The following is a 23,591-nucleotide window of genomic DNA, read 5'->3' on the forward strand; positions in this document are numbered from 1 at the left end:
TCTGAATGGCATTGAGGGACCAGGGGTGACTCAGGCCCTGCACTTGAGAAGGCAGAAGGAGGCCCTCAGGGCTCCCCAAGACGCAGGGCGACCCCAGCTGAGTGCATGCTGTTTTTATTGGGGCGCTTGAGGTTTGAATAAATATGGGGAGGGGCGCGCGGAGTCCGTGCAGCGGCGGTCACCGGCAGCCGCACTCGGTGGCCACCATGTTGGGCACGTGGTGAGCGCTAATACGCTCCTCGGATAGACTAATGAGGAGTTTCCCCGCGTAGGCGGTGGGCACGCAGCAGGGTGGGCGAGCTAGAGCAGCCCCGCGGGCCTGCATCTTCAGCAGCAGAACCACGTGGTTGCCGTAGCGCGGGTTTCGGTCGGACTGCGGCCAGCCGCACTCACCCTGACAGTTATTGGCCTGGTATGTCTCTGGGATGAGCACAGAGCGTTCGGCGCGCAGGTCCACGCTGAGCTCACGCAGCGCGCACGGCCCGTTCCCTGCGCCTGTGGCCCCCGCACTCCGCTGCGCCCTCGCCGAACCGCGCTGATCCCGCCCGCGCCACTCAGCGCGCAATCCCTGCAAGGCCTTCAACAGCAGCAGCGCACGCATTGGGTCCCCGGGGCTGCCAGGGCCCTTAGTGTCACTGGAGTCACCCGGACACAGCTCCAGCAGACGCGCTAGCAATGGGGGCGCTGCAGGCGGCAGGCCCGGGAGTCCGCGGAGCTCCGCGGCCGCAGCCTGAAGCTCGATGGCCACGCGATGCACCAGGCCGGCGGCCCAGGGCGCTGACGCGGGGCCCTGCAGTCGCGTGGGGTCCCCAGAGGTGGCCGCAGCGGGCGGCAGCAACAGCAGTAGAGGCTCCTCGCCATCGAGGAGGCGTTTCAGTGCCGCGGGGTCTGACAGGTTGACTAGGCCCTGCGGGAAACCGGCAAGAGCGCCTGGGTCCAGGGCCAGGCGCGGCGATGAGGCTCGGGTGGGGGACCCTCGCAGCGCGCGCACCAAGCGCGTCAGCGTCTCCAGGAAGGGGTCTGTGCTGGGCGGCAGCTCCTCGGGCTCCGGGGACGACCTGGAACCCGCAGTAGGGGGCGAGGTAGTCTTGAGGGAGCCAGGTAGTGCCGCCTCCACCCCCCTACGCCCCCTGCTCCATGACCGGCACGCACCTGGGCGGCGGGAAGGGCACTATGTCCAACTGGCCATGGGCAGGCAGCGGCGTGGGCCCAGATGGCAGCAGGAAGAGGGCCGGGGTCATTCGCGTGAAGCAGTGGGGGTCGTAACCAAACAGCAGCGTCTGGAGCTGGGCGGTGCTCATGGGGCCACCTGTGGTGGGCGCACACTACTATGGCTCGGAGATTGGCACCAAGGGCAGCAGCCCCTGTCCAGTCTGCCTACCGTCTCCGTGGGGCCGCAGGGTCAAGGTGAGCCCAGAGCTGCTCCAGGCCTCGGCTGGGCGGTCCACGGCCAGCACCAGATAGCGTGTGTTGTGGGTCGGACAGAGGCCCTGTGGAGATGGGGCTCGGCCTGTTTTGGGGGGGCGCTGCCGCCCCCAGCCTGGCTATGCACATCCCTTCTCCCTGGTGCCTGACCACCCTTTTTCTCACTCACTGATCCTCTGTGCCTTTCCATTAAACAGAGACCTCAAAAAAAAAAAAAAAAAAAAAAATCCAGCCTCCTCCCCTCAAACAGGGCTCCTGGTGGCCCAGGACTGCCCTTTGCAACTCCCAGATACCTGGGCACCTGGCAGCCCAGCCCCGGTGACAGTCACCTCGGGGCCAGGTCCAGGGTAGAGCACCAGCAGCGCCTGCTCATGGGGGCTGGCTCCTCCGGGGGGCTCCTGGAACCTCAGCGAGGGCACTGGTTCCCATGTCACTGCAGCCAGGGCAACAGGGACACCTGAGCCACTGAGCCCAAGTGCTCCCCAGGCCTGTTCTGCACAAGAGCCTCCTCCCCAATTGCAGCCTCTGCCAATCTGTTGGGGACCAGAAGGTCTAAGGGTACTGTCCACTCTCCCTGGACACCAGGAGCAGGGGACCTCATCTGAAGGGACAGGAGGTCCCCTTCTCGTGGCTGCCTTGCTGTCTGGGAAGGAGACCACTGTGGGGGCTGGCTGAAGGCTGCGGGTAAGGATGCACCTTGGGGTTCTCTGGGTCCTGCTCTCCTGGGCTCCCTGGCTGTGGGGAGGGGCCTTCCCTGCTGACCCGGGAGCTCTGCCAGCACTACTGTGGGCAGGAAAGGTACCCTCACCGTCACTGTGTGGGGGACATCTGGGAGCCTGGGTATCAGGGAATCCCATGTTCCTCTAGAGCAGAGACCCACAGCCTCCTCCCAGGGAGAAGCACGGCCTTGGGAGGGCTTCTACATACCTTCCGCCAGGTGCAGGACCAGCAGCAGACCCCTCCGTTCCCCCAGCCAGGACCCCAGGTGCCGCAGAGAGGGCAGGGCAGTCTGCACGTCGCTGAGGTTGCAGACCCCAAAGGTGGCCAGGTCTTGGGGTTCCCAGTGGGACCTCCCAACAGCCTCCAAGAAAGCGTGTTCATAGCTGCTCAGGGTTCCCACCACCTGCAAGGGGCCTATGTTCCCACTGTTGGTCCTGCTCAGTGTCACCAGGCACAGGGGGTCCTGTGGGCCACCAGGTGGCCACGTCCAGTCTTCAGGGAAGATGAAGCCCCCCGCTGGCTCCTCTCCTCTGGAGATTTCAGCCCTCAATACAGTCCCCATGGCCACCACCAGGGCCAGCTGGCTGAGGAAAGGTGGGCCCTGCATAGCGAGTGCTGGAAGGGGCTGGGTGGCCTGGCTTATATGGGTGAGCATGGAATGTGTGGGGAGAGGAAGGCCTCTATCTGCTCCAGAGTGACCTTGGGGGACAGTGCCCAGCACCCCACACGGACAGAGCAGGGGCACATGGGAGACAGCTTTCTCAAAGAGCTATCTGTTCTGGGCCCAGCCACCTGTCTCTCTCTCACCAGATAGCCAGGCCCGTGACGGCCCTGGGGACCAAACTGTCCTTGAGGAAGGGTCCCTCCTAAAGACAAACAGCAGAGGGACCATGGGGGGGGGGCACATGCTTGGAGTGCAGAACCCCACCCCCACCCTTGCAGCAGTGGGGTGGTCTCCAAGTCAGCTGGGGCTCCCCTGTGCCCTTCCAGTTACAGTGTGTCCAGCAGCACCCTGCACATGTCCCGGTGGAGGCCAGAACCCATGTGTGGCAGGATGGACCCCCCACAGCCCTCCCGCCCAGCAGTGCCCCATCAGTCAGTCCACTGCAGACAGGGGAAGCTGTTTAATGGGCTCTGGGAACAGTAAGTACAAAAGCTCGTGACGCCTTCCTGTGGGAAAGCAGGGAGAAAGGGGACACCAGATACACAAGGGGGCAGCTTTTCAGTTGGTTGGGGGCGGGGGAGGGATGTTCCCTGGGCCTTCCGAGGGGAGAGGGGGCCTCAACATCGGAGGCATAGGTGCTGGGGGGTGCACCCCAGGATTTGACGGGTGAACTCCAGGAGGCTGAGGGTGGACCCCAGGAGCTGCAGGATGAACCCCAGGAGGCTGGGGGTGGACCCCTGGTGCCTGGGGATGTATCCCAGGGGCTGGTGGGTGCACCCCCGGTGCCTGAGGATGAACGGCAGGAGCAGGTGGATGTACTCCTGGGGCCTGGGGGTGAACCCCAGCCGTTGGGGGAGGGTGCACACCTGGGGCTGGAGGATGCACACCTGGGGCTGGGGGGTGCACACCTGGGGCTGGGGGGTGGACCCCAGGGGCTGGGGGGTGGACCCCTGGAGCAGGGGGGTGGACCCCAGATGTTGGTGGGTGAACCACTGGTGCCGGGGGATGGACCCCAGGAGCTGGAGGGTGGACCCCAGGAGCAGGGGGGTGAACTCCAGATGTAGGGGGGTGGACCACTGGTGCCGGGGGATGGACCCCGGGAGCTGGTGGGGGCAGCTGGGGAGGCCCAGGGGGCCCCGAGGGTGCAGGCCCAGTGGGGGGCATGGGTGGCAGGGGCAGGCCTCCTGGTGGAGGCGGGGGCAAGGACTCTGGCAGTGGTGGCCGAGGAGGCAGACCATTCATCAATGGGGGTGGAGGCCGCTTCACCCCTGGAGGCCCTGCAGGGAGGCTGGGTGGGGCCGGAGGCTTCTCCATCTTAAAGTGGAACTGAAGGAAGAACTGGAGAGACACATGGGAGGTCCTCAGACCCTGTGGCCTTAGAGCTGGGGGGTGGACCACTGGTGTTCGAGGCCTTGGTGTGGGTCCCCCGCAGCACCCAGACCCAGGCCCCCATTCACTAACCTGCTTGGTCTCCCTGTTCCAGTGAGTCCAGAACTTGCCCTCAGCCTTGTCGATCTCTCGGCTAGGTACCTGGGGAGGATGGGAGGCCCCAGAGGGCTCCTAGTGTGAGGCACACTGGGCTCACCCCCATCCGTCCCTCACCAAAGCGGCAGCCTGCGTCGCCCGGACTCACAGCTTTTATTTGTTGCTGTTGTGTCAAGGCCCAGGACACAGCTACCATCACTCCCGTGACAGCCTAGACCCAGCAAAGCCGCAAAGTGGAGGCCTCACAGCTGAGGTACTCGGCCCACCCTGGGGACCCCAATTCTTCATGGAACAGCAGTAGTCACAAGAGGGAGACCCCCAACGGGCAGTGCCCGTGCTGGAGGCCCACCTCCAGAGTGCAGTGGCTAATGGTGACCCTCCCGCCCTGTCAGACCCTCGTGGGGGGAGGAGGAGACCCCAGAGGCCCGACTACCTTGAAGGCGATGGTCTCATAGGGCTCGGCAGCCATGAGCAGGTACTGCCAGCGCCGGTCCGGAGGCTCAATCCGCTGCTCGTAGGCAGACATGAAGCGGTGGCGAGGCATGATGCCCTCGGCGATCTCCGGGTAGTCGATCTGCGGAATGCAGCCAGTGGCGACGCTGCTCTCAGCCAGTGCCTCTGGGCCCCCCCCTCCCTCCCAGCCTGGGCCCCACCTCACCTGGAACAGGAGGCTCTGCTGGCCCATCTCTGTGTCCCTCTGCTTGGTCACTGCAATGATGGGGCTCTTAGGTCCAGGGTACTGGTCCTCCCTGAGGGTGGTCTAATACTGCCCAGCCACCAGGGGAATGGGTCTTGGGCAGGTGCCTGTCTGGCCAGGGTGGCTGGATAGGCTCTGCCACAGGGAGGGCTCAGGGGCACAAGGGAGCGTCACACCATGCTGTGCAGTGCTCCACCACAATTCCTGGGGGCCTTCACGGCAGGCCACCTCCCCAGACATCAGGACACCAGAGTAGAGCAGGGACTCTGGGGCCAGGAGGGCTCTCTGGGCCACCTCACTGGGATCCAAGTGGGGCCGACCTGAATCCCAGTCCTGCGCATGGGGTAAGCAAGAGAGGAAGCTGCTCTACTGGGATACGACAGTTTGTGCCCCAAGAAAGGCTGCTGGAGGTGGCAGCTAAATCCCAAAGCTGACCACAGCCCATCGCCGTTTCCTCACTACACATCCAGAGCCCTGGCTGTGGTCTGCGCCTGGGTTCTGCTATCCAGCCAGCCCTGGCTCCCCAGGCAGGCCGTCTCAGGCCTCTGCTCTGTGGACCTATCCGGAGGACCAGTTCACAGAACATCCCACCTCTTAAGAACTGCTCAACGGCCGATCCGCCTCCCTAACTCGCGGGAACACGCTTCTGTGTTCTTACTGTCACTCAGCCAGCTTTCCAACCCTTGTATCCCCTGGTCCTCGACAAGTTGCTCCTGAAAGTTTCCTCTCTTCCTTCCTCTTTAGGTTATGAGGAGCCTACATTCAAGTTCAAGTTGAAGCGAAAAGGCCACCTGGCCTCAATGCCCCTCTGCTGCTTTTCCTCCCCATGTGCCCCCATGATGCCCCAGGAACACAGAGAGGAGTCAGGACTGACCGTCTGGGGCACACACAAAGCTAGTGTGGCCAGCTGGGGAGTGGTCCCAGTTGGGACAGAAAAGGGAGCTGCTGGCGGGGGAAGGATGGGGATCAGTGCTGGTCAAGTCCTGGCAACAGAGGCCGAGGCCACGAGCCACGAGGGGACTGCTGTGAAAGGCCAGGGGACAGTAGCTGTGGCCCGGGGCTCTGGGGCCAAAGAGCTCGTTCACTCTGGGCAGCAGCTGTGGCCTGCTGGTCATTCCCACAGACACACCTTTGTAGCCTGGGCGGCCGATCTTCACAAACTTCTTCACCTCCACCTTGACCTTCTCTGGTGCTGGCTGGGCAGGGGCCTCCTTGGCCTCCTTGGCTGCTCTCCGGGCCCTGCAGGCAGGACAAACAAGCGCTGCAGCCCCTGCAAACACAGGCCACCAAGGCCACTGGCCCAGATGCCTTGAGCCCCTGCCCTGACCTTGGAGCTCCTCTACAAGGTGAGGGAGACAAGAGTGGGAGGAGTGGGAGAGGCCCTGGGGTCAGAATGTAGGGACAGGGACAACCGAGAAGGCCTCTCCCTCTTCTTGTCATGGTCAGCTGGGCCTGCTAGAGTCCTTCAGGGCATGCCACGCCTCTTGCTCTTCTCAGAGACCCAAATCCCCCTTTTTTCTTTTAGTTTTTATTTTGGTAGTTGTGTGTGGACAGCATGCCTTTATTTTACTGGTTTACATTTATGTGGTGCTAAAGATGCAACCAGTGGCTCACGAGTGCCAGGAGAGCGCTCTGCCACTGAGCCCCAGCCCCTCAAGGTAAAGGGCAGGCAGAGTGTGCACTGCAGCCAAGGACACAGCCTCTCCTGTCTCCCACCCATCGGATGAGGGGCTCCCCCTCCAACCTAGGTGCAGCCTGGCTGACTTCAGAGCCCTGAGCCGAGGCTCAGCACCAGCTGCAGGGGCAAAGGTACTCACAAGTTGGTCTGATGCTTCTTCCCCTGGGTATGCGCAAGGTAGCTGCCCTGCAGAAAGACAAAGGCCAAGTAAAGACCCAACAGTCTTCCCCAGGGCCTGTGTGGGGCACAGGGATAAACAAGGCCAGCCTGCCACTGAGATAAGGAACAGAGGGATCCAGGGGCAAGGCAGGCATCTGACCTGGTGAAGGCATGACCTCCACAGGTCCACACAGGTGCGGGGAAGGGAAGACACGCTACAGGAAGTGCACACGTGGGACACCCCAGACAAGCTCCCCAAGGGGCCTGTGGGGTCCTGCTGGCGTGTGCACATCTGCACCTGGCTGCAGTGTGGTCAGCAGTGCAACACCTGGCACCCTCTGACCCACCACCTCACATCCACCCCAGAGAATGATCCAGCCAGTGTCCACAGCACCGAGAAGAGGCCCTGATGTGCAGGACAGTTCATTTCCACAGAGTGCAGACACGCGAGAGATAGAGAGCCTCGTCACTGCCGAAGAGAGCGGAGCAGAGGACGCTCAGACCAGCTCAGAGCCTGCAACTGAGTCACCACAGCCACCTCCTGGCTGCCAGAACCATGGGAGAAAGGCCTGAACTGTGGGGACATCCTCAAACTACACAGGCTGGAAGCCCCCAGAGCACGCCACCCCTCTCCTTCTCAGAGACCCCTCTCTGGAGCCAGCCCATCAAACATCAGGCAGAGTACCCCGCACCCCCTGGCCTCGCAAGAAAGGGAGGCTAGGAGGGCTCCCAGCAGACGCATGGGCCGAGTGTGCAGGACACAGCTGGTGACAGAGGGAGTGTGACCTGCATCTTCAGCGATAGGCGTCTTTCACAGAAAGACACACTTTGGAACAAATGTCCAGTGAGTGGGCTGGCAGCTGTCTAGTGGGGTCCTAGGTGATGCCCCTTTCTCCTCTCAGAGTTCACAATAAAGAGAGATGAGTCGGAGCAAGCACGGAGCTGGGGTGGGCATCGGGCTGGGCTCTGCAGCATGGCAGAGGCTGGCCAAGAGAAGCGGAGGCAGTCAGTGCCAGGGAGCGCTTAGGGACCGCTGCTGGTGGCAAGCCAGACCCACAGTAGGGCCCAGAGAACATACCTCATTGTTGTGCAGTGTCAGGCAGAGTTTGCATTCATACGATCCCAGGTGATTTTTCATAAAATATGGATCCTGAGGAGAAAACAGATCCTGTCAGGCAGAGGAAGCCCACTGTCTACGGGCCTGCTGGGTCCACCCTCTCAGGCCAGCAAAAGCCTTAAGCACCATCTGCCTGATGGTGCTGGGACACTCCAGAGTCCTGGGTTTGTGACTGGGGGCATGGGACATCCAGACAGCACCTCCTCCGTGACCAAAGAACCCTGCAGCACATGCTCTTTCTAGCCACCCTACAAAACCAGACTTCTGCCGGGATCAGGGGCCGTACCTGTAACCCCAGCAACCCAGGAGGCTGGGAATTCAAAGCCAGGCCCAGCAACTTAGTAAAGGCCTGAGCAACTCAGGGAGACCCTGTCTCTGAATACAATACCAGAAAGGGCGGGGTGTGCCTCAGCGCCCCTGGGTTCAATCCCTAGTACCCAGAATAAAAAAACAAGAAACCCACTTGTGCACAGGGTGCCAAGGACCTCCCTGTGGCCTACCTTGTTAATGTCAATGGTCTCTAGAGCCAGCTGCCGGAGGCGCTCCCTGCGGTCCCGGTTGCTCTCAGAGGAGGAGGCCACACCCCCACTCCCTGTCTTCCCCCCAGGTCGATGCTGGAAATCCATGGTGAAGGCCTCGAGGCTTTACGGAACCAGGGAGAAACCTGCGGACAGCGGAGAGTGTGTGTGATGGACAGGCCGCCTGCCAAAGCTGTGGCCAGGCACCCTGGGACAGGCAAGTAACAGGGGGATTCTAGAGGCATCTCCAGAGACTCTAGCTCAGGGGCCTGTCGAGTGGGGGTCCTAGGTGATGCCCTAGACAACAGGATGTGTGCAGGGCAATCTGGGTTGATTAAGGAGCGTGTCTCACAGTGCACTGGACTGTGATGGAACTAGATGGCTGCAGGGAAACATGGTCTGTTCTTGGCCTAGAAGATCATTGTGGCGCCTCTCAGTGCCTCTGGAGGGCAAGGTCACTCCTGGTACAGTCCTCAGCCTCTCCAGGAAGCTGTCCTGACTCACCAAAGCCTGGCTCACTCCCTCCTCTAGCTTTGGCTCTGTCCGGCTACATTTGTTCCTCACAACCTAATTTCTACTTCTCTAGCACTTAGGATTTGCTGGAGGCAAGGAAGACAGCTATCTTTGGATCCCCTCTGCCTAATTTGCAATATTCAAGAGCTAATTGCAGCGATTTGAATCCTAAACACCCTGTTCAAAATCCTATAGGCCACCCGGGTTCCCATATTCTATCAAGTTCACTCAAAACCCAAACTCCAGGCAGTTTTTTCTGGTCACCCAACATTCTGTCTAGACTGTTCAATGACTGCCACAAACCCCTCAATTAGGGTCGAGCTCAGAGATAAGGCCCAGAGACCCAGTGGATGACAGCTCTTAAAGACATCTTCATCCTCATCCCCAGAAACCGTGCCTTTGTGATCACGTATGACAAAAGGGAGTCTGCAAGTAGAAGTGAAGGGCTGTGAGATGGGGTATCATCCTGCACTATCTGGGACCCAGTGTCAACAGAGTCCTCAGAGAGGAGGCAGGAAGGCCTGAGTCACAGAGATACTGGCAGACAGTGTGCTGCTGGCTCCGGAGCTGAAGGAAGGGGCCAAGAGCCCAGGGCCGTGGATCTCCAGGAGCTGGAGGAGGAGGGACGTGGACTCTTCCTGGAGCCTCAGAAGAGTCCAGCCCTATAAACCGACTTTATGCCCGAACTGCTGGGCAGGGCACTGAGTCAACAAAGCCACTTCCAGACAATCAAGGTCTCAAAAGAAAACTAAAAATCATTTGCTTTTTTAGAAACTAACAGGCCGTGGGTTCTGAGAGAACAAAGAGTCGGCCAACCTAATAGCTAGGGCAGGGAACCAAATTCCACAACAGCAGACTGGACGTGGATGCAGCTGGAGGGCTGTGTCCAAAGCAGCGCAGGAATCCGGGGAGTCGATTTGTTTAAACACATGGAAAGTACAACCAACGTGCCTAAGGGATCTTGGGGGTTTAAAGAGAAACCAGTGGTGCAAGAAGACCCGTTCCTCCTGGAATTCAGCCTCGGACGGCAGAGTCAACCTCAGGAAAACAGCGTGCAGGGGAGACAGCCAGGGCGCCTCCGCGAGGCCGGCCTCACAATTAAAAAGACAAAAGAACCTGGGTGCAGCTCAGTGGCAGCCCGGAACAAAGACCGACGACCCGACGGGGCGGGAGGCCGCTAAGGAAGCCGGACGCCTAACGACGACACCTCGGGGGAGGGAAGTGTTCCGTGCCACAGACGAGACCAGGGGCGGCGGCCGCCAGACTCGAGGAGGTGGCCGCTGGGTCCTGGGCCGGGCGCCCGGCTCTGCGCGGAGTGGCCGCCTCCTTCGGCCCAGGTCCCGCCGGGCGCGCCTGCACGGGGCCAGCTAACGCTCCGAGGCCGCCCGCGCCAGAGGCATGCGCGCTCCCGGGCTGCGAGGCCGGCGAGACCCCGGGCGGCAACCCACGCGGGCGCTCGGGGACCCGAGGCCCTCCGCCACCCAGGCCGCCCGCCCCCAACGGGCCTCCCGAGAGGGCGTGCCGCGCCGCGCGCCGGGCTCCCACTCCACCCCGCTCCAGCGAGCTCCGGGGCCCGGCCACCGCCCGCAGCCCGCGCCGCTCCTCACCGGGGCCCCAGGCCACGCTCCGAGGCCTTCCCGGCGACCGCCAAGACTTCTCCGTGCGCACGCGCCACGCGTAGGACGGAGCCACTTCCGGGACCAACGGAGCTGAGCTTCCTTTGGCGCACGCCCTGTCCGCCGCGCGGCCCGGATGGACGACCGGGAGGCGCGAGGGCAAGAGGGCGGATCTAAATGGAGGCTGGACGGGGAAGGGCGCGTGCGTACAACGTCCGCAACGAACTCTCGGTCCTCGTTCGAGCGGTACTGGGTGTCGAGAGTGGACGCACTGAGACGCGGCCGGAAACGCTATCGTGCCCTCCACCTGCGCATGTACACCTCGGGAAGGGGCACCGCCGGTCACAGGGGTTGCCGTGAACCAGTTTCCGCCCGGGCTCAGTGTTTTTCATGACTTTATAAAAGCAGTTGATCTCCCCCACGGCCCCCGCACGCCAGCGCCACGTAGCGGATGCGGGAAGGAGAGGCCGTTCGGGGCGGGCAGGCGCACTAGCTCTGTCGGTACTTCCGGGACAGCTCCCTGAGACTTTTGTGGCGCCGGTGCCGCGGCCACCGGGGACGGCGGCCGGTAGGAGAGGCGCGCGCTCCGCACTCTGGCTCCCGTATCCCTGCGGTGCCTGCCATGCGCTACAACGAGAAGGAACTGCGGGCTCTGTCCCAGCAGCCGGCGGAGCTGGCAGCGGAGCTGGGCATGCGGGGGCCCAAGAAAGGCAGCGGTGAGTGGGCCGGGCCCGGGTCTGGCCGGGGGGTTCCCGGCGGCGCTGAGCCGCGCTGAACCCGCACTGAGCCCGCGCTGTGCCCGCAGTGGCCAAGCGGCGGCTGGTGAAGCTGGTGGTCAACTTCCTCTTCTACTTCCGGACGGACGAGGACGAGGTAGGGGCGCGGGCGCCGAGGGGGGGCCCGCGCGGGCGGCCGGCGCTCACGCCCGTGTCTCGCGCAGCCCCTCGGAGCCCTGCTGCTGGAGCGCTGCAGAGTTGCGCAGGAAGAGCCCGGCGGCTTCTCCATCAGTGAGTGCCCCGCGTCGCGGGTCCCAGCCCCTGGCCGCTGGGCGGACACGGTGTGTGCCCGTTGAGGCATCCCTGGTTCCTGGCTCTGAGGAGCTTCGCCCCGTTGCGTCTGCTCTCAAAGAGCAGCACTCGCCGCATTTAGGGTCCTCTTTGATGACTTCCATCAGCAAAGGCTCACTCCAGACAGGGTCACCTCTGGGCTAAGGACGAAGGAATCTGGGGCGGTGTTCACTTCAGCTCGTGGCAGGTGGAGGGGCCGGAGGAGTTCTAGGCCTCGGCAAGGGGAAGCTGGGGCTGTGGCCGGCAGGGTGTGGAGACTGACAGGTGGCCCCCCCCTCTGTCCACCCACAGGCTTCGTGGAGGACCCAGAGAGGAAGTACCACTTTGAGTGCTGCAGCCAGGAGCAGTGTGAACAGTGGACAGAAGCACTGCGTCGGGCCAGGTGAGCTCCGGGGCAACAGGGAGGCACCGCTCAGCAGCCACAGAGGATGGGATGAGGCTCTGACTTTGCCAGTCCTGCCCTCTTTCAGCTACGAGTACATGCGGAGAAGCCTCATCTTCTACAGGAACGAGATACAGAAGATGACGGGCAAGGTGTGTGTGGGGCTGGAGGTGGCGGGGCAGTTCTCACGGCCCAGCTTCATGGCCACCCTTCCATCCCACAGGACCCCCTGGAGCAGTTCGGCATATCTGAGGAGACCAGGTTTCAGCTGAGCAGCTCGCTGAGAGAGGGGCAGTCAGCTGGTGTCAGCTCCCAGCTGGATGAGCTGGACTGACCCTGGGCTGGGCCGTCTGCCCAGGGTTTCTGGCCATGATTGAGTCTGCAGTGGGAGGTGCTTTGGCCTAAGGATGGGTGGGATGGACAGGGATTGAGAAACTGCTCAGCTGGCCCTTCCCTCCCATCTTGGGGGTCCCCCAGATCGGTCCAGCACTTGGCACCTAAGTGCCACATGCCCCTGCCTGGTCTCTCCGGTGCATCCATTGAGGGCCAAGGGGGCACCCGACTGGCACACTCTACTGTCTCATGCCAGCTGAATGTATGTCCGAGGCTCGGTGAAGCTGTGAATGTGAGGTCCCCCTCACCAGCTGTGAACTTGATTCCTGCTGATGGCGCAGGCCCTGGCGCTGGTCTCCAGGTCGCCAAGCTTGCTCTGTCCAATAAAGGTACCTCTTTTCCAGACTAGGTGGTGGTGAAGTCAATGGAAAGAGGAAGGGGAGCCCCCTCCTGAGAAAGTGAGGGACGAAGGGTCCTTTCTTTTTTTTCTTTCTTAGAGAGAGAGAGAGAGAGAGAATTTTAATATCTATTTTTAGTTTTGGGCGGACACAACATCTTTGTTGGTATGTGGTGCTGAGGATCGAACCCGGGCGGCACGCATGCCAGGCGAGCGCGCTACCCCTTGAGCCACATCCCCAGCCCGACGAGGGGTTCTTTCAAAGTTCAGATCTAGAGTTGGGAATGGTGGCAGAGGCCCCTGCCCATGGAGGAATGGGGTCACAGCAATCCTGGATGACCCTGTGGCTGCACCCAGGGTGCTGGCAGACTTCAGCTTGGGTGTGACCAGAAAAGAGCATTTTTCCACCAAGGCTGGGTCGCAGGTCAGTTCATGCCTGAGGTTGTGGGTTCAAGGCCCAGTACTGAAGGGTGGGGCTTGGCCTCCCCGGGGCAGGGTCCCCTCTGCCACTGTCAGCTCCCACGGCTGCTGCTACCCTCACCCGTGGGTGGAGGGTTCCCCACCAGAGGGACAACACGCATCACTGTCACGTCACGAGGAAGAAAGGATGGCATTCAGACCAGGTCCAGGTGAAAACTGTTTTATTACAGCGCCCAGAGGTGGAACAATGCAGCGGGCGCCAGGGTTGGAGCTGGCCATGCGCCCAGCGAGTACAGAGTACACTACAGAGTTGAAACGAGGCTGTGCTGCGTTACAAACAAGCTGGGCAAGGGAAGGCTATGTGGATGGACATTACACCAGGACGAGGAGGGGGGTCCAACAGGGTGACGAGTCCCAGGTTCCTAGGTTAGTGTAGATGCTGACCAGCAGGCAGCCTACAGGGCCCAGTCCTTACGGCTTCCTGACAATTCCTGAGCGGGAGCCAGTTGGCGCTCCAGGGCTTCCCTGCAGTCACCCTCAGCACCCAGCAGCACCCACCCCCCCTCCCAAGGTAATGGAGACGGGTGTCAGCCTCAGACTCCCGCACAGCTCTGTCAGCGCTGCCCCACACCAGCATCCCTGGGTGCCAGCACGTGGGCAGTGGGTCAGTCTGGGTGGTATCTGAGGGTAGCAGGGGCCTGGGGTGCTGAGAACAGGAGGCTACTGGCCCCATGGTCAGCTGGGGCTTGGGTTACAGGCCCATCCCCTGGTGGGCTCAAGGGGGAACTTGCTGGGACACCTGAGACCCAGTAGGGCTCAGTGTCAGGCACATGCCCAACATGTGGTGGTATCTCCCGACACTCAAGCGTAGGTGCAGATTAGTTATAGGAAGGTGTGTGGGCAGGAGGCCACGTTGGCATGGCCTGCCCCACACACAAGCCTCCACTACCCGGGGAGGTGGGCGGAAGCATACAGTGTTTAAAGAATGGGTTTGTATCAGACCAGGGACTTGCTGTGTGTGGACTTCACTTCTACCACCCTGTGGCACCTGGGGAAGCTGTGTGGTAAGAAGTGACCCTCAGTCCCCCACACCAAGCAGGGCACTGCCGTGCTAAGGGCTGAGCTGGAGCCCCTGGGAATGAGGCACAGCACCTGCAGGCCTGGCCGAGAGCACCAACAGGAGGGGTGGGTCACCAGCACCATCTGCAGAACTCACTGCAGGGGGAGGGGCACCAGGTCTGGGACAGGCTTCAAGAGCCGCCAGGGGTCTGCTGAGGCTTCAGAGAGGCAAGGACACCCTGGAGGCCCAGCAGCCCTGGCCCGTCTGTGGCTACACCACGCATCCGTTCTCAGCACCAACGAGGCTGCCGGAGGAGCCGGCATCCCCTCCAGACCTGCAGGCCCAGAGTACCCCGACAGCACAGGCACCCTGTGGTCTGTGTCAGGGGCGAGCCTTCCTGAGGGCAGGGTGGGCCAGGCCCCTCTGAGGCACGCTCTGTGAGGTCTGCAGTGAGGGCCGGCCCTGGAGCCCATGCCAGTTTTGTGCATTTGAATAAATATAAAGGTTTCTTTCTCCCTTGCTTTCTCTTCTGTTAAAGTTCACTGTGCATTATACAATCTAAAAATAAATGCAGTCAAGTCTATGAAATTTATAAATTCTCATCACATCTCTATAAAATACTGTCACTCTTCAGTGTGACTCTCTCAGATACACAAATACAAGGGGACCCACCATGGGCCTGCCCCAGGTCACCAAGCAGGGTGCCACAAACCAAAGAAAAACAAACATGGAAGTGACTGCACTGGGCACAACACCGGCGCAGAGCCTTCGGGAGCACCAGTCAGAACCACGCCTGCCACAGAGCTGTGCCCACTGCCCAGGATGCCAAAGGCTGGACCCTAAGCCGAAAGGTTGACAGTTGGGGGTGTTCACAGTGAGGGGGCAGGAGGCGGTGGGGGCAGAAGGCTCAAGGGGCTCCAGAGGAAGGCAGGGCTGCAAGGTCAGTGCTGGCCAGCAGGAAGAGGGCCTCCTCTGAGGGCCCTGACCACGATCGGGCAAGCCTTTGGTACAGGATCAAGTGACGGGCGCTGGGGAGGACGTTTCTGAGGACTGGTTTTGGCGTTGGTCAGTGTCCAGGGCAGCACCGAGAGGTGGAGGCAGGCACGGGCCTGGTGTCGCGATAGCACCGGGCGGGCTGGCGGCGTCTCCGGGGGCGGGCAGCCCTGCAGGTCCGTGTATCTAGATATAGACTCTCTTACATAGACATTTATACTTCTCAATAGGTTGCCTTTGACGACTTAGATGGAATAAAATAAGTCAGAATTGTTTATACTTTTTAAAAAACGATAAATACTTTATCTAAAACTATCGACAGTACAAACTGGACTGTGGCAGCACCTCCTGCGCGTGCCGCCGATTCACAGTGGAGCTCCTTGTCCCTGTCCTGTCCCCGCCGTCCAGGTGGGGGCCCAGTAGGCCAGCGAGCACTGAGCAGCAGGCGCGTTGGTCCACACCATCCTTGCATAGTCGCGCGGTTGAGGTAGAAGTCCTAGTTACCTGCAGGGGGCACAGAGTGGGGAGAGCAGCCTCGTTAGCAGCCTGCTGGGCGGAGCCTGGCACTCACCAGGCCAGCCCGAAGGCCTCCAGAGAACACACCCCACGCCGCCAGGGCCGCCCTGCAGGACACCTCTGCAGACAGGTATTCCCTGTGGGCAAACAGGGGGCCTGACACCCAGACGCTGCTGCGGCCAACCCCAGCCTTCTTCAGCTCAGCCGTCCTGAGGACACGGGCTCAGGTTGACCGCAGCCACCCTACTGCTGGCACTTCTCAGGAGGGGCCAGACATAGCCTGTCTCCAGCCCCTGAGTGAGCAGCACTCTGACCAGCCCAGTGGTCAGCATCCTGTCTGTCTCTACTTCCCACGTGCTGGGGGCAGGTCAGAGCCACCATCAACTCCTCACCCAGTGAGCACACCTTTGCTCCACAGGATGCCAGGCCAGGCCGGGCACCCTGAGGTCTTGCAACTGGCCGAGGGGTGGAGTGGACATGCACCACTCTGTCCCCAGGGGGAGGCAAGGCCCCCTGGCTGTGGGTCATGGCTGCAGCACTGCTGTGGCCACACCTGTGGCCTGGGCTGGGCCTCGGTTCCCAGTGTGCCCTGACAGCCCCACCTGGCGGCCCGCGGACGCCCGGAGCTACGGCTGGAATTCCAGCAGGAGCCTCAGTCTAGAATTGCAAGGCCAAACCCATTTGGGGACCTGTGGCACACCAGGGACTACATGCCTTGGGTTTTCTTAATTCCTGTGAGGTGTGAACAAGGACTCAGACCAGGGTCATCATCACATGCCCTGGCTCCCTGGCAACTCCGCCAGCCAGTCTGTCACAGTCTTGGCGGGGCTACCCTTCCACTTCTCAGCCCTGCAGGGTCACCTGGGCTTGGCAAGAAGAGCCCCAACCCCTACACCTGGCCCTGGTCCTGCACACTGTGCCTGAACCCTGTGGCAGCTGGCATGGTCCACCTCTGCCCCCGTGGCTGTTCTCTGATCTGCTGACTGGCCACGGCTGGGGGGCCACATGGAGAGCCCGTGTCCCTCAGGACCCAGCAGCTGAGCCCTGCCAAGCTCCTCGGCAGCTCCTGCGCTCACAGATGTGGCCCTCGCGCCTGGAGCTCTCCCACGGCACGGCACCTCCCCCGGGGCCCTCTGTGGCGCCCTGTGGGCCGTCTTCTGTGCCACGGGAGGGAGGGCTGGGTTCTCGAGATCACCGCCTGCGTGGCTCTAGCCTTACCTTACAGAATAGGAACTGCTAGCTAAGCAAGTCTTTATCGAGGCTTAACCCCCGAAAGGTGTGCGGCATACGGAGGCGGCATGCCAAGGGAAACCCACACAGCGGACGGCCCTGTGGAGCTGGCCTGCGGGATGGCGGGCGTGGCCTGCGCCAGGGCCAGCCGGGGCAGGGGCTGGTGGTGCACCGTGAAGGAGGGGCGGGAGACCTTGTGCGGGAGGGAGGCGAGCTTGACAGACAGAGAGGCGTTAGCAGGCTGCAGAGAGGTGGCCGAGGAGGAGGGTAAGAAAGCTTTGTTAGCCGGGATAGACGCTAGGTTCTGCAGAAGCATGGGCTCAGGGTTAGAGGCCAGCAGCGCGGCAGGAGGAGGCAAGGCGACGTTAGGAGGGGGGGCATGGAGGACAGGCGGCCCCGCAGGGGGCCGGCCCAGGTGCTGAGGAGGAAGCGGGGCAGGCGGAGGCGGAGGGGGCGGCCGAGTCTCGACCGAGGCCGGGGCCTGAAAGGAAGAGGCCGAGGTGCTGGCCGCCGCCTGCAGCGGGCTCAGGCCCAGCGTGGCGCTGCTACACACAGCCCCGCTGCCGACACTGGCTCCAAACGGATGAGCAGAGGCAGAAGGCACCGTGTGGTTAAAGACACCTGCAAACAGGAGAGAAAAGAGCTTCAACAGGCGGGCACGGCCCAGCCAAGCAAGAGGTGCACAGCCGCAGGGGAAGCCGGGCAGCTGCGGCTCTGGGTCACAGGCAGCACTGGCGGCAAGCAGCAGGGCGCAGCGCAGGGCACTTACCTGCAGCCAGCCGAGGCCCGCCCCTCGGGCCGGCCTGCCCGCCCGCACCCAGCCGGGAGCTCCAACGCGCTACGCCTGGCCCGGGCTGCACTCCACCCGGGGTCTGCGTAGGCGTGGTCGGTCTCCCTGTTGCCCAAGGCCAGCTCCCCCGGCCTTGCTGCAGTGGTCACCCTTAACCTGGTGGCCTCCCTGGCAGAAAGGACTGCCCTAGTTATGTGAACCGTCTCTTCTGAAAACAAGAGGGACGTGTTACAACAAGAACCTGATGCAAGCTCAACCGGCCAGAGTCCTCCACCTCACGACAATCACCTGGGTCTCAAGAAAAGGACACCCCGGAGCCTGCCAAAGTGCAGGGGCTGCATGGCCCAGCATGGCCCTCTAGGGGGCTCTGAAAGGACCAGCACAGCAGCCGAGAGGACCTGAGCGCTCCTGGGGGAGGCGCCCCGGGGTGACCAGAGCCCTGCCCTAGGGAAGCTGGACTCAGGAAGGCCCGCCTCCGCCTACCTCCAACGGTTCCGCCAGCCACCCCAGAAGAGAAGCTGCCCATGGTGTGGGAGTTGGTCAGTCTAGTTGCGGCGGACGACACATGTACCAGGCCCGCGGCGGCCGGCACGGAGCTGAATAAGGATTGTAGCACAGATGAGCCAGCCACAGAACCGAGGTTGGCCTGTAGGGACATGGGGCCCAGGGTGAACTGGGGCCCAGGGGCGAAGGTGCCCAAGAAGGGGCGGTGTGCCTGGGTGGCGGGAGCTGCACTGCCGGCAGAGGACACTGCGGTGGCGAGGCCAGGGCCTCCCAGGAGGCCCCCAGGAGGCACCGTCGCGGCGGAGATGAAGAGATTGTGGCCGTTCTTGAAGTCCAGCTCGCGGTCCCGGCCTTTGCTGGGCCTGCTGCCGTGTGGCAGGGCAGCCTTGTCCGTGAGCCCGCAAGGGGGCAGGCCAGGCTCAGTGGGCTCCTTGCCAGGGCCACCCTCACCCTTCAGGCCACCCAGGCCCTCCAGCTGCCTCTTGTTCAGGAAGGGGTTGGCCTCAGAGGGGCCCTCCTTGCCCCGCTGGGAGGGGAAGCTCAGTGGGGCACTCAGACCGGCCACTTCAGGGCCCTTGTGGGAAAGGGAAGCACCGTCGTTGAAGCCATGTAAACTGAGGTCCGCGGCAAGGCCCCCGCTGAAGGCCAGGCCGTTGGGAGGGTTGGCGCCTGGGCTGAGCCCATCTGCCCCTGACAGCGAGCCAGAAAAGCCTTTCCTTGGGTGGGTAGCCAGCTTGGCCTCGGCCGCGACAGGCTCCTCTGGGGCTGGCCGAAAGGCGAACAAGGAGCTCTGGCCCAGCGCGGAGCTCGCCTGCAGGGGGCTGTCTGCAGACTTGGCCAGGCCAATGTCGGAGATGGGTGAGAAGGTGGATTTCCACTTGCTGCTGTTGACGGGCTCGCTCGCAGGGGCTGGCTTCCGTCCCAAGCCACCACCTGCTGAAGAGCGGCAGAGGTGTGAGCCACTGAGACACTGACGTGGGACCTGGCACCCCTTTCAGGGAGGCTGCAGGGCCAGGCACTCCACGGGTCTACAGGACAGAGGCAGGACAGAGGCAGGAGGGACAGGTGAGGGGAGTGACGAGTGGCAAGAGGAAGCCCTGGAGAGCCAGACCACGGGGCCTCAGAACAGAGCCCTGCACTGTGTCCTGGGCACTCGGGTCCAATCACCCCAAAGGGAGGGGAGGGCTGTGCAGGTGGAAGGAATGGAGGTCGCAGCCCACGACTGGGGCTCTTGGGGGTGGGGGGCAGGCTGGCCAAGAAACTAGCTGGTCTGACTTAGACTGGCAATGAGGTGAGTGTCCCCAAGGGCACAAGGCAGGCCCACAAGACGTATGCAGCCCAGGGTGGCCCCCAAGCAGGGGTCTACAGGGGAGCAGCTGGATGCAGGGTGACCCTGAGTGGTAAGGCCACATGCCTGGGAGGGACGGGCCCTGACACAACAACAACGAGCCTGAGCCTCAGGCTGGGAACAAGCAGCAGGAAGCATTTCCACTCACCGTTTTCCAAGGTTTTGGGGGGAGATTTACTTTCTAAGGAGATTGTTGCAATTTTTCTCTCAATTCTGTTAAGGGAAAAAAACAGCATTAACATGTGACATCTGAGGGTGTGTACAGGACTGCTAACACCAAACCGCTCGGGGAGGTTGGAAAGTGACGGACACAAAGCCTGTTCCCAGGCCCTGCACGGGGGACCCTCAAACACAGCTGGGGCCAGGTCCAGCAGGAAGTAGGGCCTAACACCCCCACAACACACACAGGGCCTCAGACCCTGCACGTCCCAACTCAGAGGAAGCACAGGGCTCGAGGGGCCTGGCACTGCACTGCCACTGTCACCACTTCAGCAGCACCCAACTCGGAAGATCCTGAAACCACTTGAAACCATTTGGGCAGCTGCTCCCAATACCCGTGGGGAAGGCCCAGGGGCAAAGCCTTTACCACGGGAGGAGCAGAATCCAAGGGATGCAGATCTATCGCACCACAGCACCAGGGGGCGGCATCGCCTCTGAGAAGGACACCACCAGGCTGTGCACACACCAGTCACCAGAGGAGGAGGTGTGGCCAGCACACACGGCCACGGGGTAGCTGCCTGTGTGAAGGATGCTCACACCACACAAGGCAACGGGGTGGGTGGGGCGGACAACCAGACACAGGTCCAAAGGCACACATGGAGCCACGAACGTGAGCGGAAGGCCCAGATCAGAGAATGGCAAGTTCAAGGCCGGCACGTTCAAAACCAGCCTGGGCGGGGGAGGAGCAACCTGGGTCCATGGCCTAGTACCCAGGAAAGTCAAAGCGAAAAAACAGGCTGGGTGCTGAGGCCTGTGATCCCAGGGCTGGGGAGGCTGAGGCAGGTGGACTGCAAGCTGGAGACCAGCCTCAGCATCTTGGCAAGCTCCTACCAACTTAGAGAGACCCTGTCTCAAAATAAAGCAACTGGGGATGTGGTTCAGGGTTAAGGACCCCTGGGCTCAATTCAATTACTGGCGCCAAAATAAATACATAAGATTAAAAACAGCATCACCATAGAAGTAAACTGAAAACCTATTTACAAACAAAAAACCATGCTCACGGCAAGATTCACAACATCCAAAGGTGGTGACAGCCCAAGTATCCACTGATCAATAAATAGATGCACTCAACTGTCACACCCACCCAAAGTGTCCAGTGCCCATGGCCGCGAGCAGGAGTGAAGCGGAAGCTGCAGTGTGGATGGACCCGAGGACCTGGCGCTCAGTGGGAATCAGACACACAAGGCCACCGTGTGTGTGACCCCGTGACAGGAGACGACCAGGACAGGAGTCTAGAGATGGCACGTGGATCTGTGGGTGCAGGGCTGGGGAGGGCTGGGGACCTGCTCAAAGCAATGTGCTTCCTTCTGGGGCGATGGAATGTTCTGTACCCAGAGGGAGAGGCTGGCAGAGCCCTGCGAGTGAACTCAAGACCCCCGAGCTGCAGCTCCTAAGTGGGAGGACCGTGTGAGAACCACACCTCACGACACTGCCGCGCAGAAGGAGACACACCTCCACACAGCTGGCCGGGCGGGCGACAGGCACTGAAGGTGCTCAGACTCCAATTTTGTTTTGAAATATTTTTTTAGTACTTCATTTTTATTTCTTTATATGCGGTGCTAAGAATCAAGCCCAGTGCCTCACACATGCAAGGCAAGCCTTCTACCACTGAGCCACAGCCCAGCCCTAGCCCCTGAAACTTCATTTTTTTAATTTAAAAAAGTTTTTTGTTTTTTTTTCGTTTGGATAGTCACAATACCTTTATTTTGTTATTTACTTAGTTTTACAAGGTGCTGAGGATGGGACCCAGTGCTTCACGCGTGCTAGGAAAGCACTCCCCAGCCCCCCACCTGTTTTTTAGTAGTAGTTGGACACAGGCCTTTTATTTGTATTTACTTATTTTTACGTGGTGCTGACATGGAACCCAGGGCCTCACTTGCACTCTACCACTCAGCCACAGCCCAGTGGCCCTTCTTTTTATTATTGATTATTTGTTTGTTGTTTGTGGTGCTGGGGATTGAACCCAGGGCCTAGTGCCTGGGAGGCGAGCACTCTGCCAACTGAAACCCAGCCCCTTCATTTCAAAATTTTGAGACAGGGTCTCACTAAGGTGCTTAAGGAAGCTGGCCTCCAATTCACAGGGCTCCTTCCTCAGCCTCCCGAGTCCCTGGGAAGACAGTGTGCGCAGCCCGTGGGCAAGATGGGCCGACCCTGAGGGAGGTGGCCGGGCAGCCTTCCCCCAGGGGTCTGTCTGCTCGAGAGCCTCGCCCTCTGAAGCCAGGGCTGTCCCAGGTCAGGAGGCCCCTCACACCTGGGCAGGTGCGCCCCTCCCTGCCTCTGCAGAGTCCTGTCCCCCACTCACCGGGTGCTGCTGGGCTCGTCCTCAGAACCTGGCTCCTCATCAGAGGTCAGTGGGGAGTAGTGGGCCCCGTTGGTCTGGCTCAGGGGCCGCTCCTTCTTGAGCACGGGCGGCTGGTCGTGGTCCTGGTAGGGGATGGGGGAGCTCTTCAGCGAGTTCTCAGGGGATGAGATGGCCGTGATCTCTAAGGGCTGGTTGATGTTACTGACCTGAGGACCAAAGAGAGGCAGATGCACAGACACGCAAAAACATGGACACGAAGATCCCAAAGCAGAATACCTCAGGGCTTCACAAGGTTCCTGACCGAACCAGGGTTCTGGGGACACTGGGGGCATGTCCCGTACCTCCTCAGGCATCTGAAGACCTGCCCGGCTACAGTTACTGTCCAGGCACCTCCCCACCTTGTACCGTGTCCTGCTTTTGCAAAACTCTGGATCCCAGAGAAGCATACTAGTCTGCCCCCCTCACACCGCACCCAGCCTCTCGAGGACCAGCCAGAGGGGACAGGCCAAGCTTTATTGAAGCCCTAGGGTCTGCCCCTCGGTCTCTGCCTCCTGGACACCCACCGTCCCTCCAGGGATCTTGGGGGCAGATGTTGCAGTGCGGCTGCCCTGGTCCTTACCATGGAGCTGAGGTTGAGGGGGGACCCTGAGGACTGTGTGAAGAGGCCAGCAACAGACGGCAGGGCCCGGCGCTTGGGGGACACGCCTGTGCTCAGGCTTGGGGTCCCAGCTGACGTGCGCTTCCTCCGGCCACGCTTGCGGCTGTCCTGCCCATGGCTCTGCCCACAGTCTCCGCGGGCTCCTGGGGCCAGGGGGCTGTGCTTGGTGGAAGGCGACTGCTTGGTGCTGCCCCCACCAGCTGAGATGGTAAACACGATCCTCCTCTTGGCTTCACTCTCCGGGTCTGAGAAGCCCGAGTCAGAGGGCAAGTCTCCCTTGCCGACGTCAGGAGGTGGGCACTGGGTGGCACCAGCCAGCCGAGGGCTGGCAGAGAGCGGGTGGGCAGGAGAGGCGGGGCCCGGGTGTCGGGGCGGCATCAGCAGAGGGTGCTGCGGCGTGGTGCTGCGGGACCCCACAGTGGTGAAGAGGCTCCCGGAGCTAGAGGGCTCATCCAGGGCCACAGGCTCAGCTCCAGAGGCGAGTGGAGCAGGGCTGCCCACCAGGGCCCCGCTGATGGCCATGGAGCCAGAGTAGAATCCTGCCAAGGAAAGCATGGGTTTCTCAGGAGGCCTGCCCCAGAGAACCCAGTGCGCCCCGATCCTGGCCAAAAAGGAAGGGGGAGAGCCCAGAAAGTGGGGTTGGTCCTGGGAGCCACAGTGGCCTCCAGCTGGGATCTAGTGACTCCAGAAGCTCTCTCTCCTGAGGGGGAGAGCTGAGTGGTCCAGGGTCTCAGAGAAGAGGATGTCAGAGGACCGGCCCCGGCCGTGCCCCGCCACCTC

General features: G+C 61.7%; 4 protein-coding genes across 9 annotated transcripts in view; 1 reads left to right on the forward strand and 3 right to left on the reverse strand.

Annotated features, from left to right (window-relative positions):
- Positions 1-137: 137 nt before the first annotated feature.
- Positions 138-3,367, reverse strand: Amh (anti-Mullerian hormone; the record flags this gene model as incomplete). Its single annotated transcript, XM_026414732.2, has 6 exons — positions 138-1,058; positions 1,153-1,309; positions 1,382-1,490; positions 1,719-1,858; positions 2,353-2,725; positions 3,251-3,367. Coding segments are annotated over 6 exons (1,776 nt in total), but the record flags the coding sequence as incomplete, so codon positions are not given.
- On the reverse strand, positions 3,255-10,682 carry Sf3a2 (splicing factor 3a subunit 2). Its single transcript, XM_026414712.2, has 9 exons — positions 10,584-10,682; positions 8,446-8,609; positions 7,907-7,978; positions 6,809-6,855; positions 6,121-6,230; positions 4,953-5,002; positions 4,728-4,868; positions 4,271-4,339; positions 3,255-4,147 (listed from the first exon to the last, which is right to left on the reverse strand). Exons 2-9 carry the CDS (start codon positions 8,569-8,571, stop codon positions 3,368-3,370), a joined length of 1,395 nt encoding a protein of 464 aa, XP_026270497.1. The 5' UTR covers positions 8,572-8,609; positions 10,584-10,682; the 3' UTR covers positions 3,255-3,367.
- A 114-nt stretch (positions 10,683-10,796) lies between these two features.
- Positions 10,797-12,779, forward strand: Plekhj1 (pleckstrin homology domain containing J1). Its single transcript, XM_026414713.2, has 6 exons — positions 10,797-11,308; positions 11,398-11,465; positions 11,533-11,599; positions 11,951-12,041; positions 12,130-12,193; positions 12,265-12,779. The coding sequence occupies exons 1-6, from the start codon at positions 11,215-11,217 to the stop codon at positions 12,373-12,375; spliced, it is 495 nt and encodes a 164-aa protein (XP_026270498.2). The 5' UTR covers positions 10,797-11,214; the 3' UTR covers positions 12,376-12,779.
- Positions 12,780-12,839: 60 nt separating this feature from the next.
- Positions 12,840-23,591, reverse strand: part of Dot1l (DOT1 like histone lysine methyltransferase) — a 54,757-nt gene continuing 44,005 nt past the window's right edge. For 3 of the 6 annotated variants that reach the window (XM_026414706.2, XM_026414711.2, XM_026414710.2), the window contains 5 exons: positions 22,773-23,350; positions 22,154-22,359; positions 19,781-19,845; positions 18,264-19,220; positions 15,801-17,611 (listed from right to left, as the gene is read on the reverse strand). In XM_026414706.2, the coding sequence (XP_026270491.2) occupies positions 17,013-17,611; positions 18,264-19,220; positions 19,781-19,845; positions 22,154-22,359; positions 22,773-23,350 (2,405 nt within the window). In that variant the 3' untranslated portion in view covers positions 15,801-17,012. Of the gene's footprint in view, positions 15,749-15,800; positions 17,612-18,263; positions 19,221-19,780; positions 19,846-22,153; positions 22,360-22,772; positions 23,351-23,591 lie in introns of those variants that run through there. The other 3 variants (XM_026414709.2, XM_026414708.2, XM_026414707.2) reach the window with 3 other exon arrangements.

The sequence above is a fragment of the Urocitellus parryii genome, chromosome 3 (genome assembly GCF_045843805.1).
Source record: "Urocitellus parryii isolate mUroPar1 chromosome 3, mUroPar1.hap1, whole genome shotgun sequence".
NCBI lineage: Eukaryota > Metazoa > Chordata > Mammalia > Rodentia > Sciuridae > Urocitellus > Urocitellus parryii.

Bases quoted from the DNA above. Each gene is read 5' to 3' on its own strand.
- Sf3a2 (XM_026414712.2), bottom strand. From the start codon at position 8,571: ATGGATTTCCAGCATCGACCTGGGGGGAAGACAGGGAGTGGGGGTGTG. The intron at 7,979-8,445 runs GTAGGCCACAGG...TTTTCTCCTCAG, and splicing joins AGACCATTGACATTAACAAG to GATCCATATTTTATGAAAAA. The intron at 4,148-4,270 runs GTTAGTGAATGG...GTGTCTCTCCAG, and splicing joins GGAACAGGGAGACCAAGCAG to TTCTTCCTTCAGTTCCACTT.
- Plekhj1 (XM_026414713.2), top strand. From the start codon at position 11,215: ATGCGCTACAACGAGAAGGAACTGCGGGCTCTGTCCCAGCAGCCGGCG. The intron at 11,309-11,397 runs GTGAGTGGGCCG...CTGTGCCCGCAG, and splicing joins GGGGCCCAAGAAAGGCAGCG to TGGCCAAGCGGCGGCTGGTG. The intron at 12,042-12,129 runs GTGAGCTCCGGG...GCCCTCTTTCAG, and splicing joins GAAGCACTGCGTCGGGCCAG to CTACGAGTACATGCGGAGAA.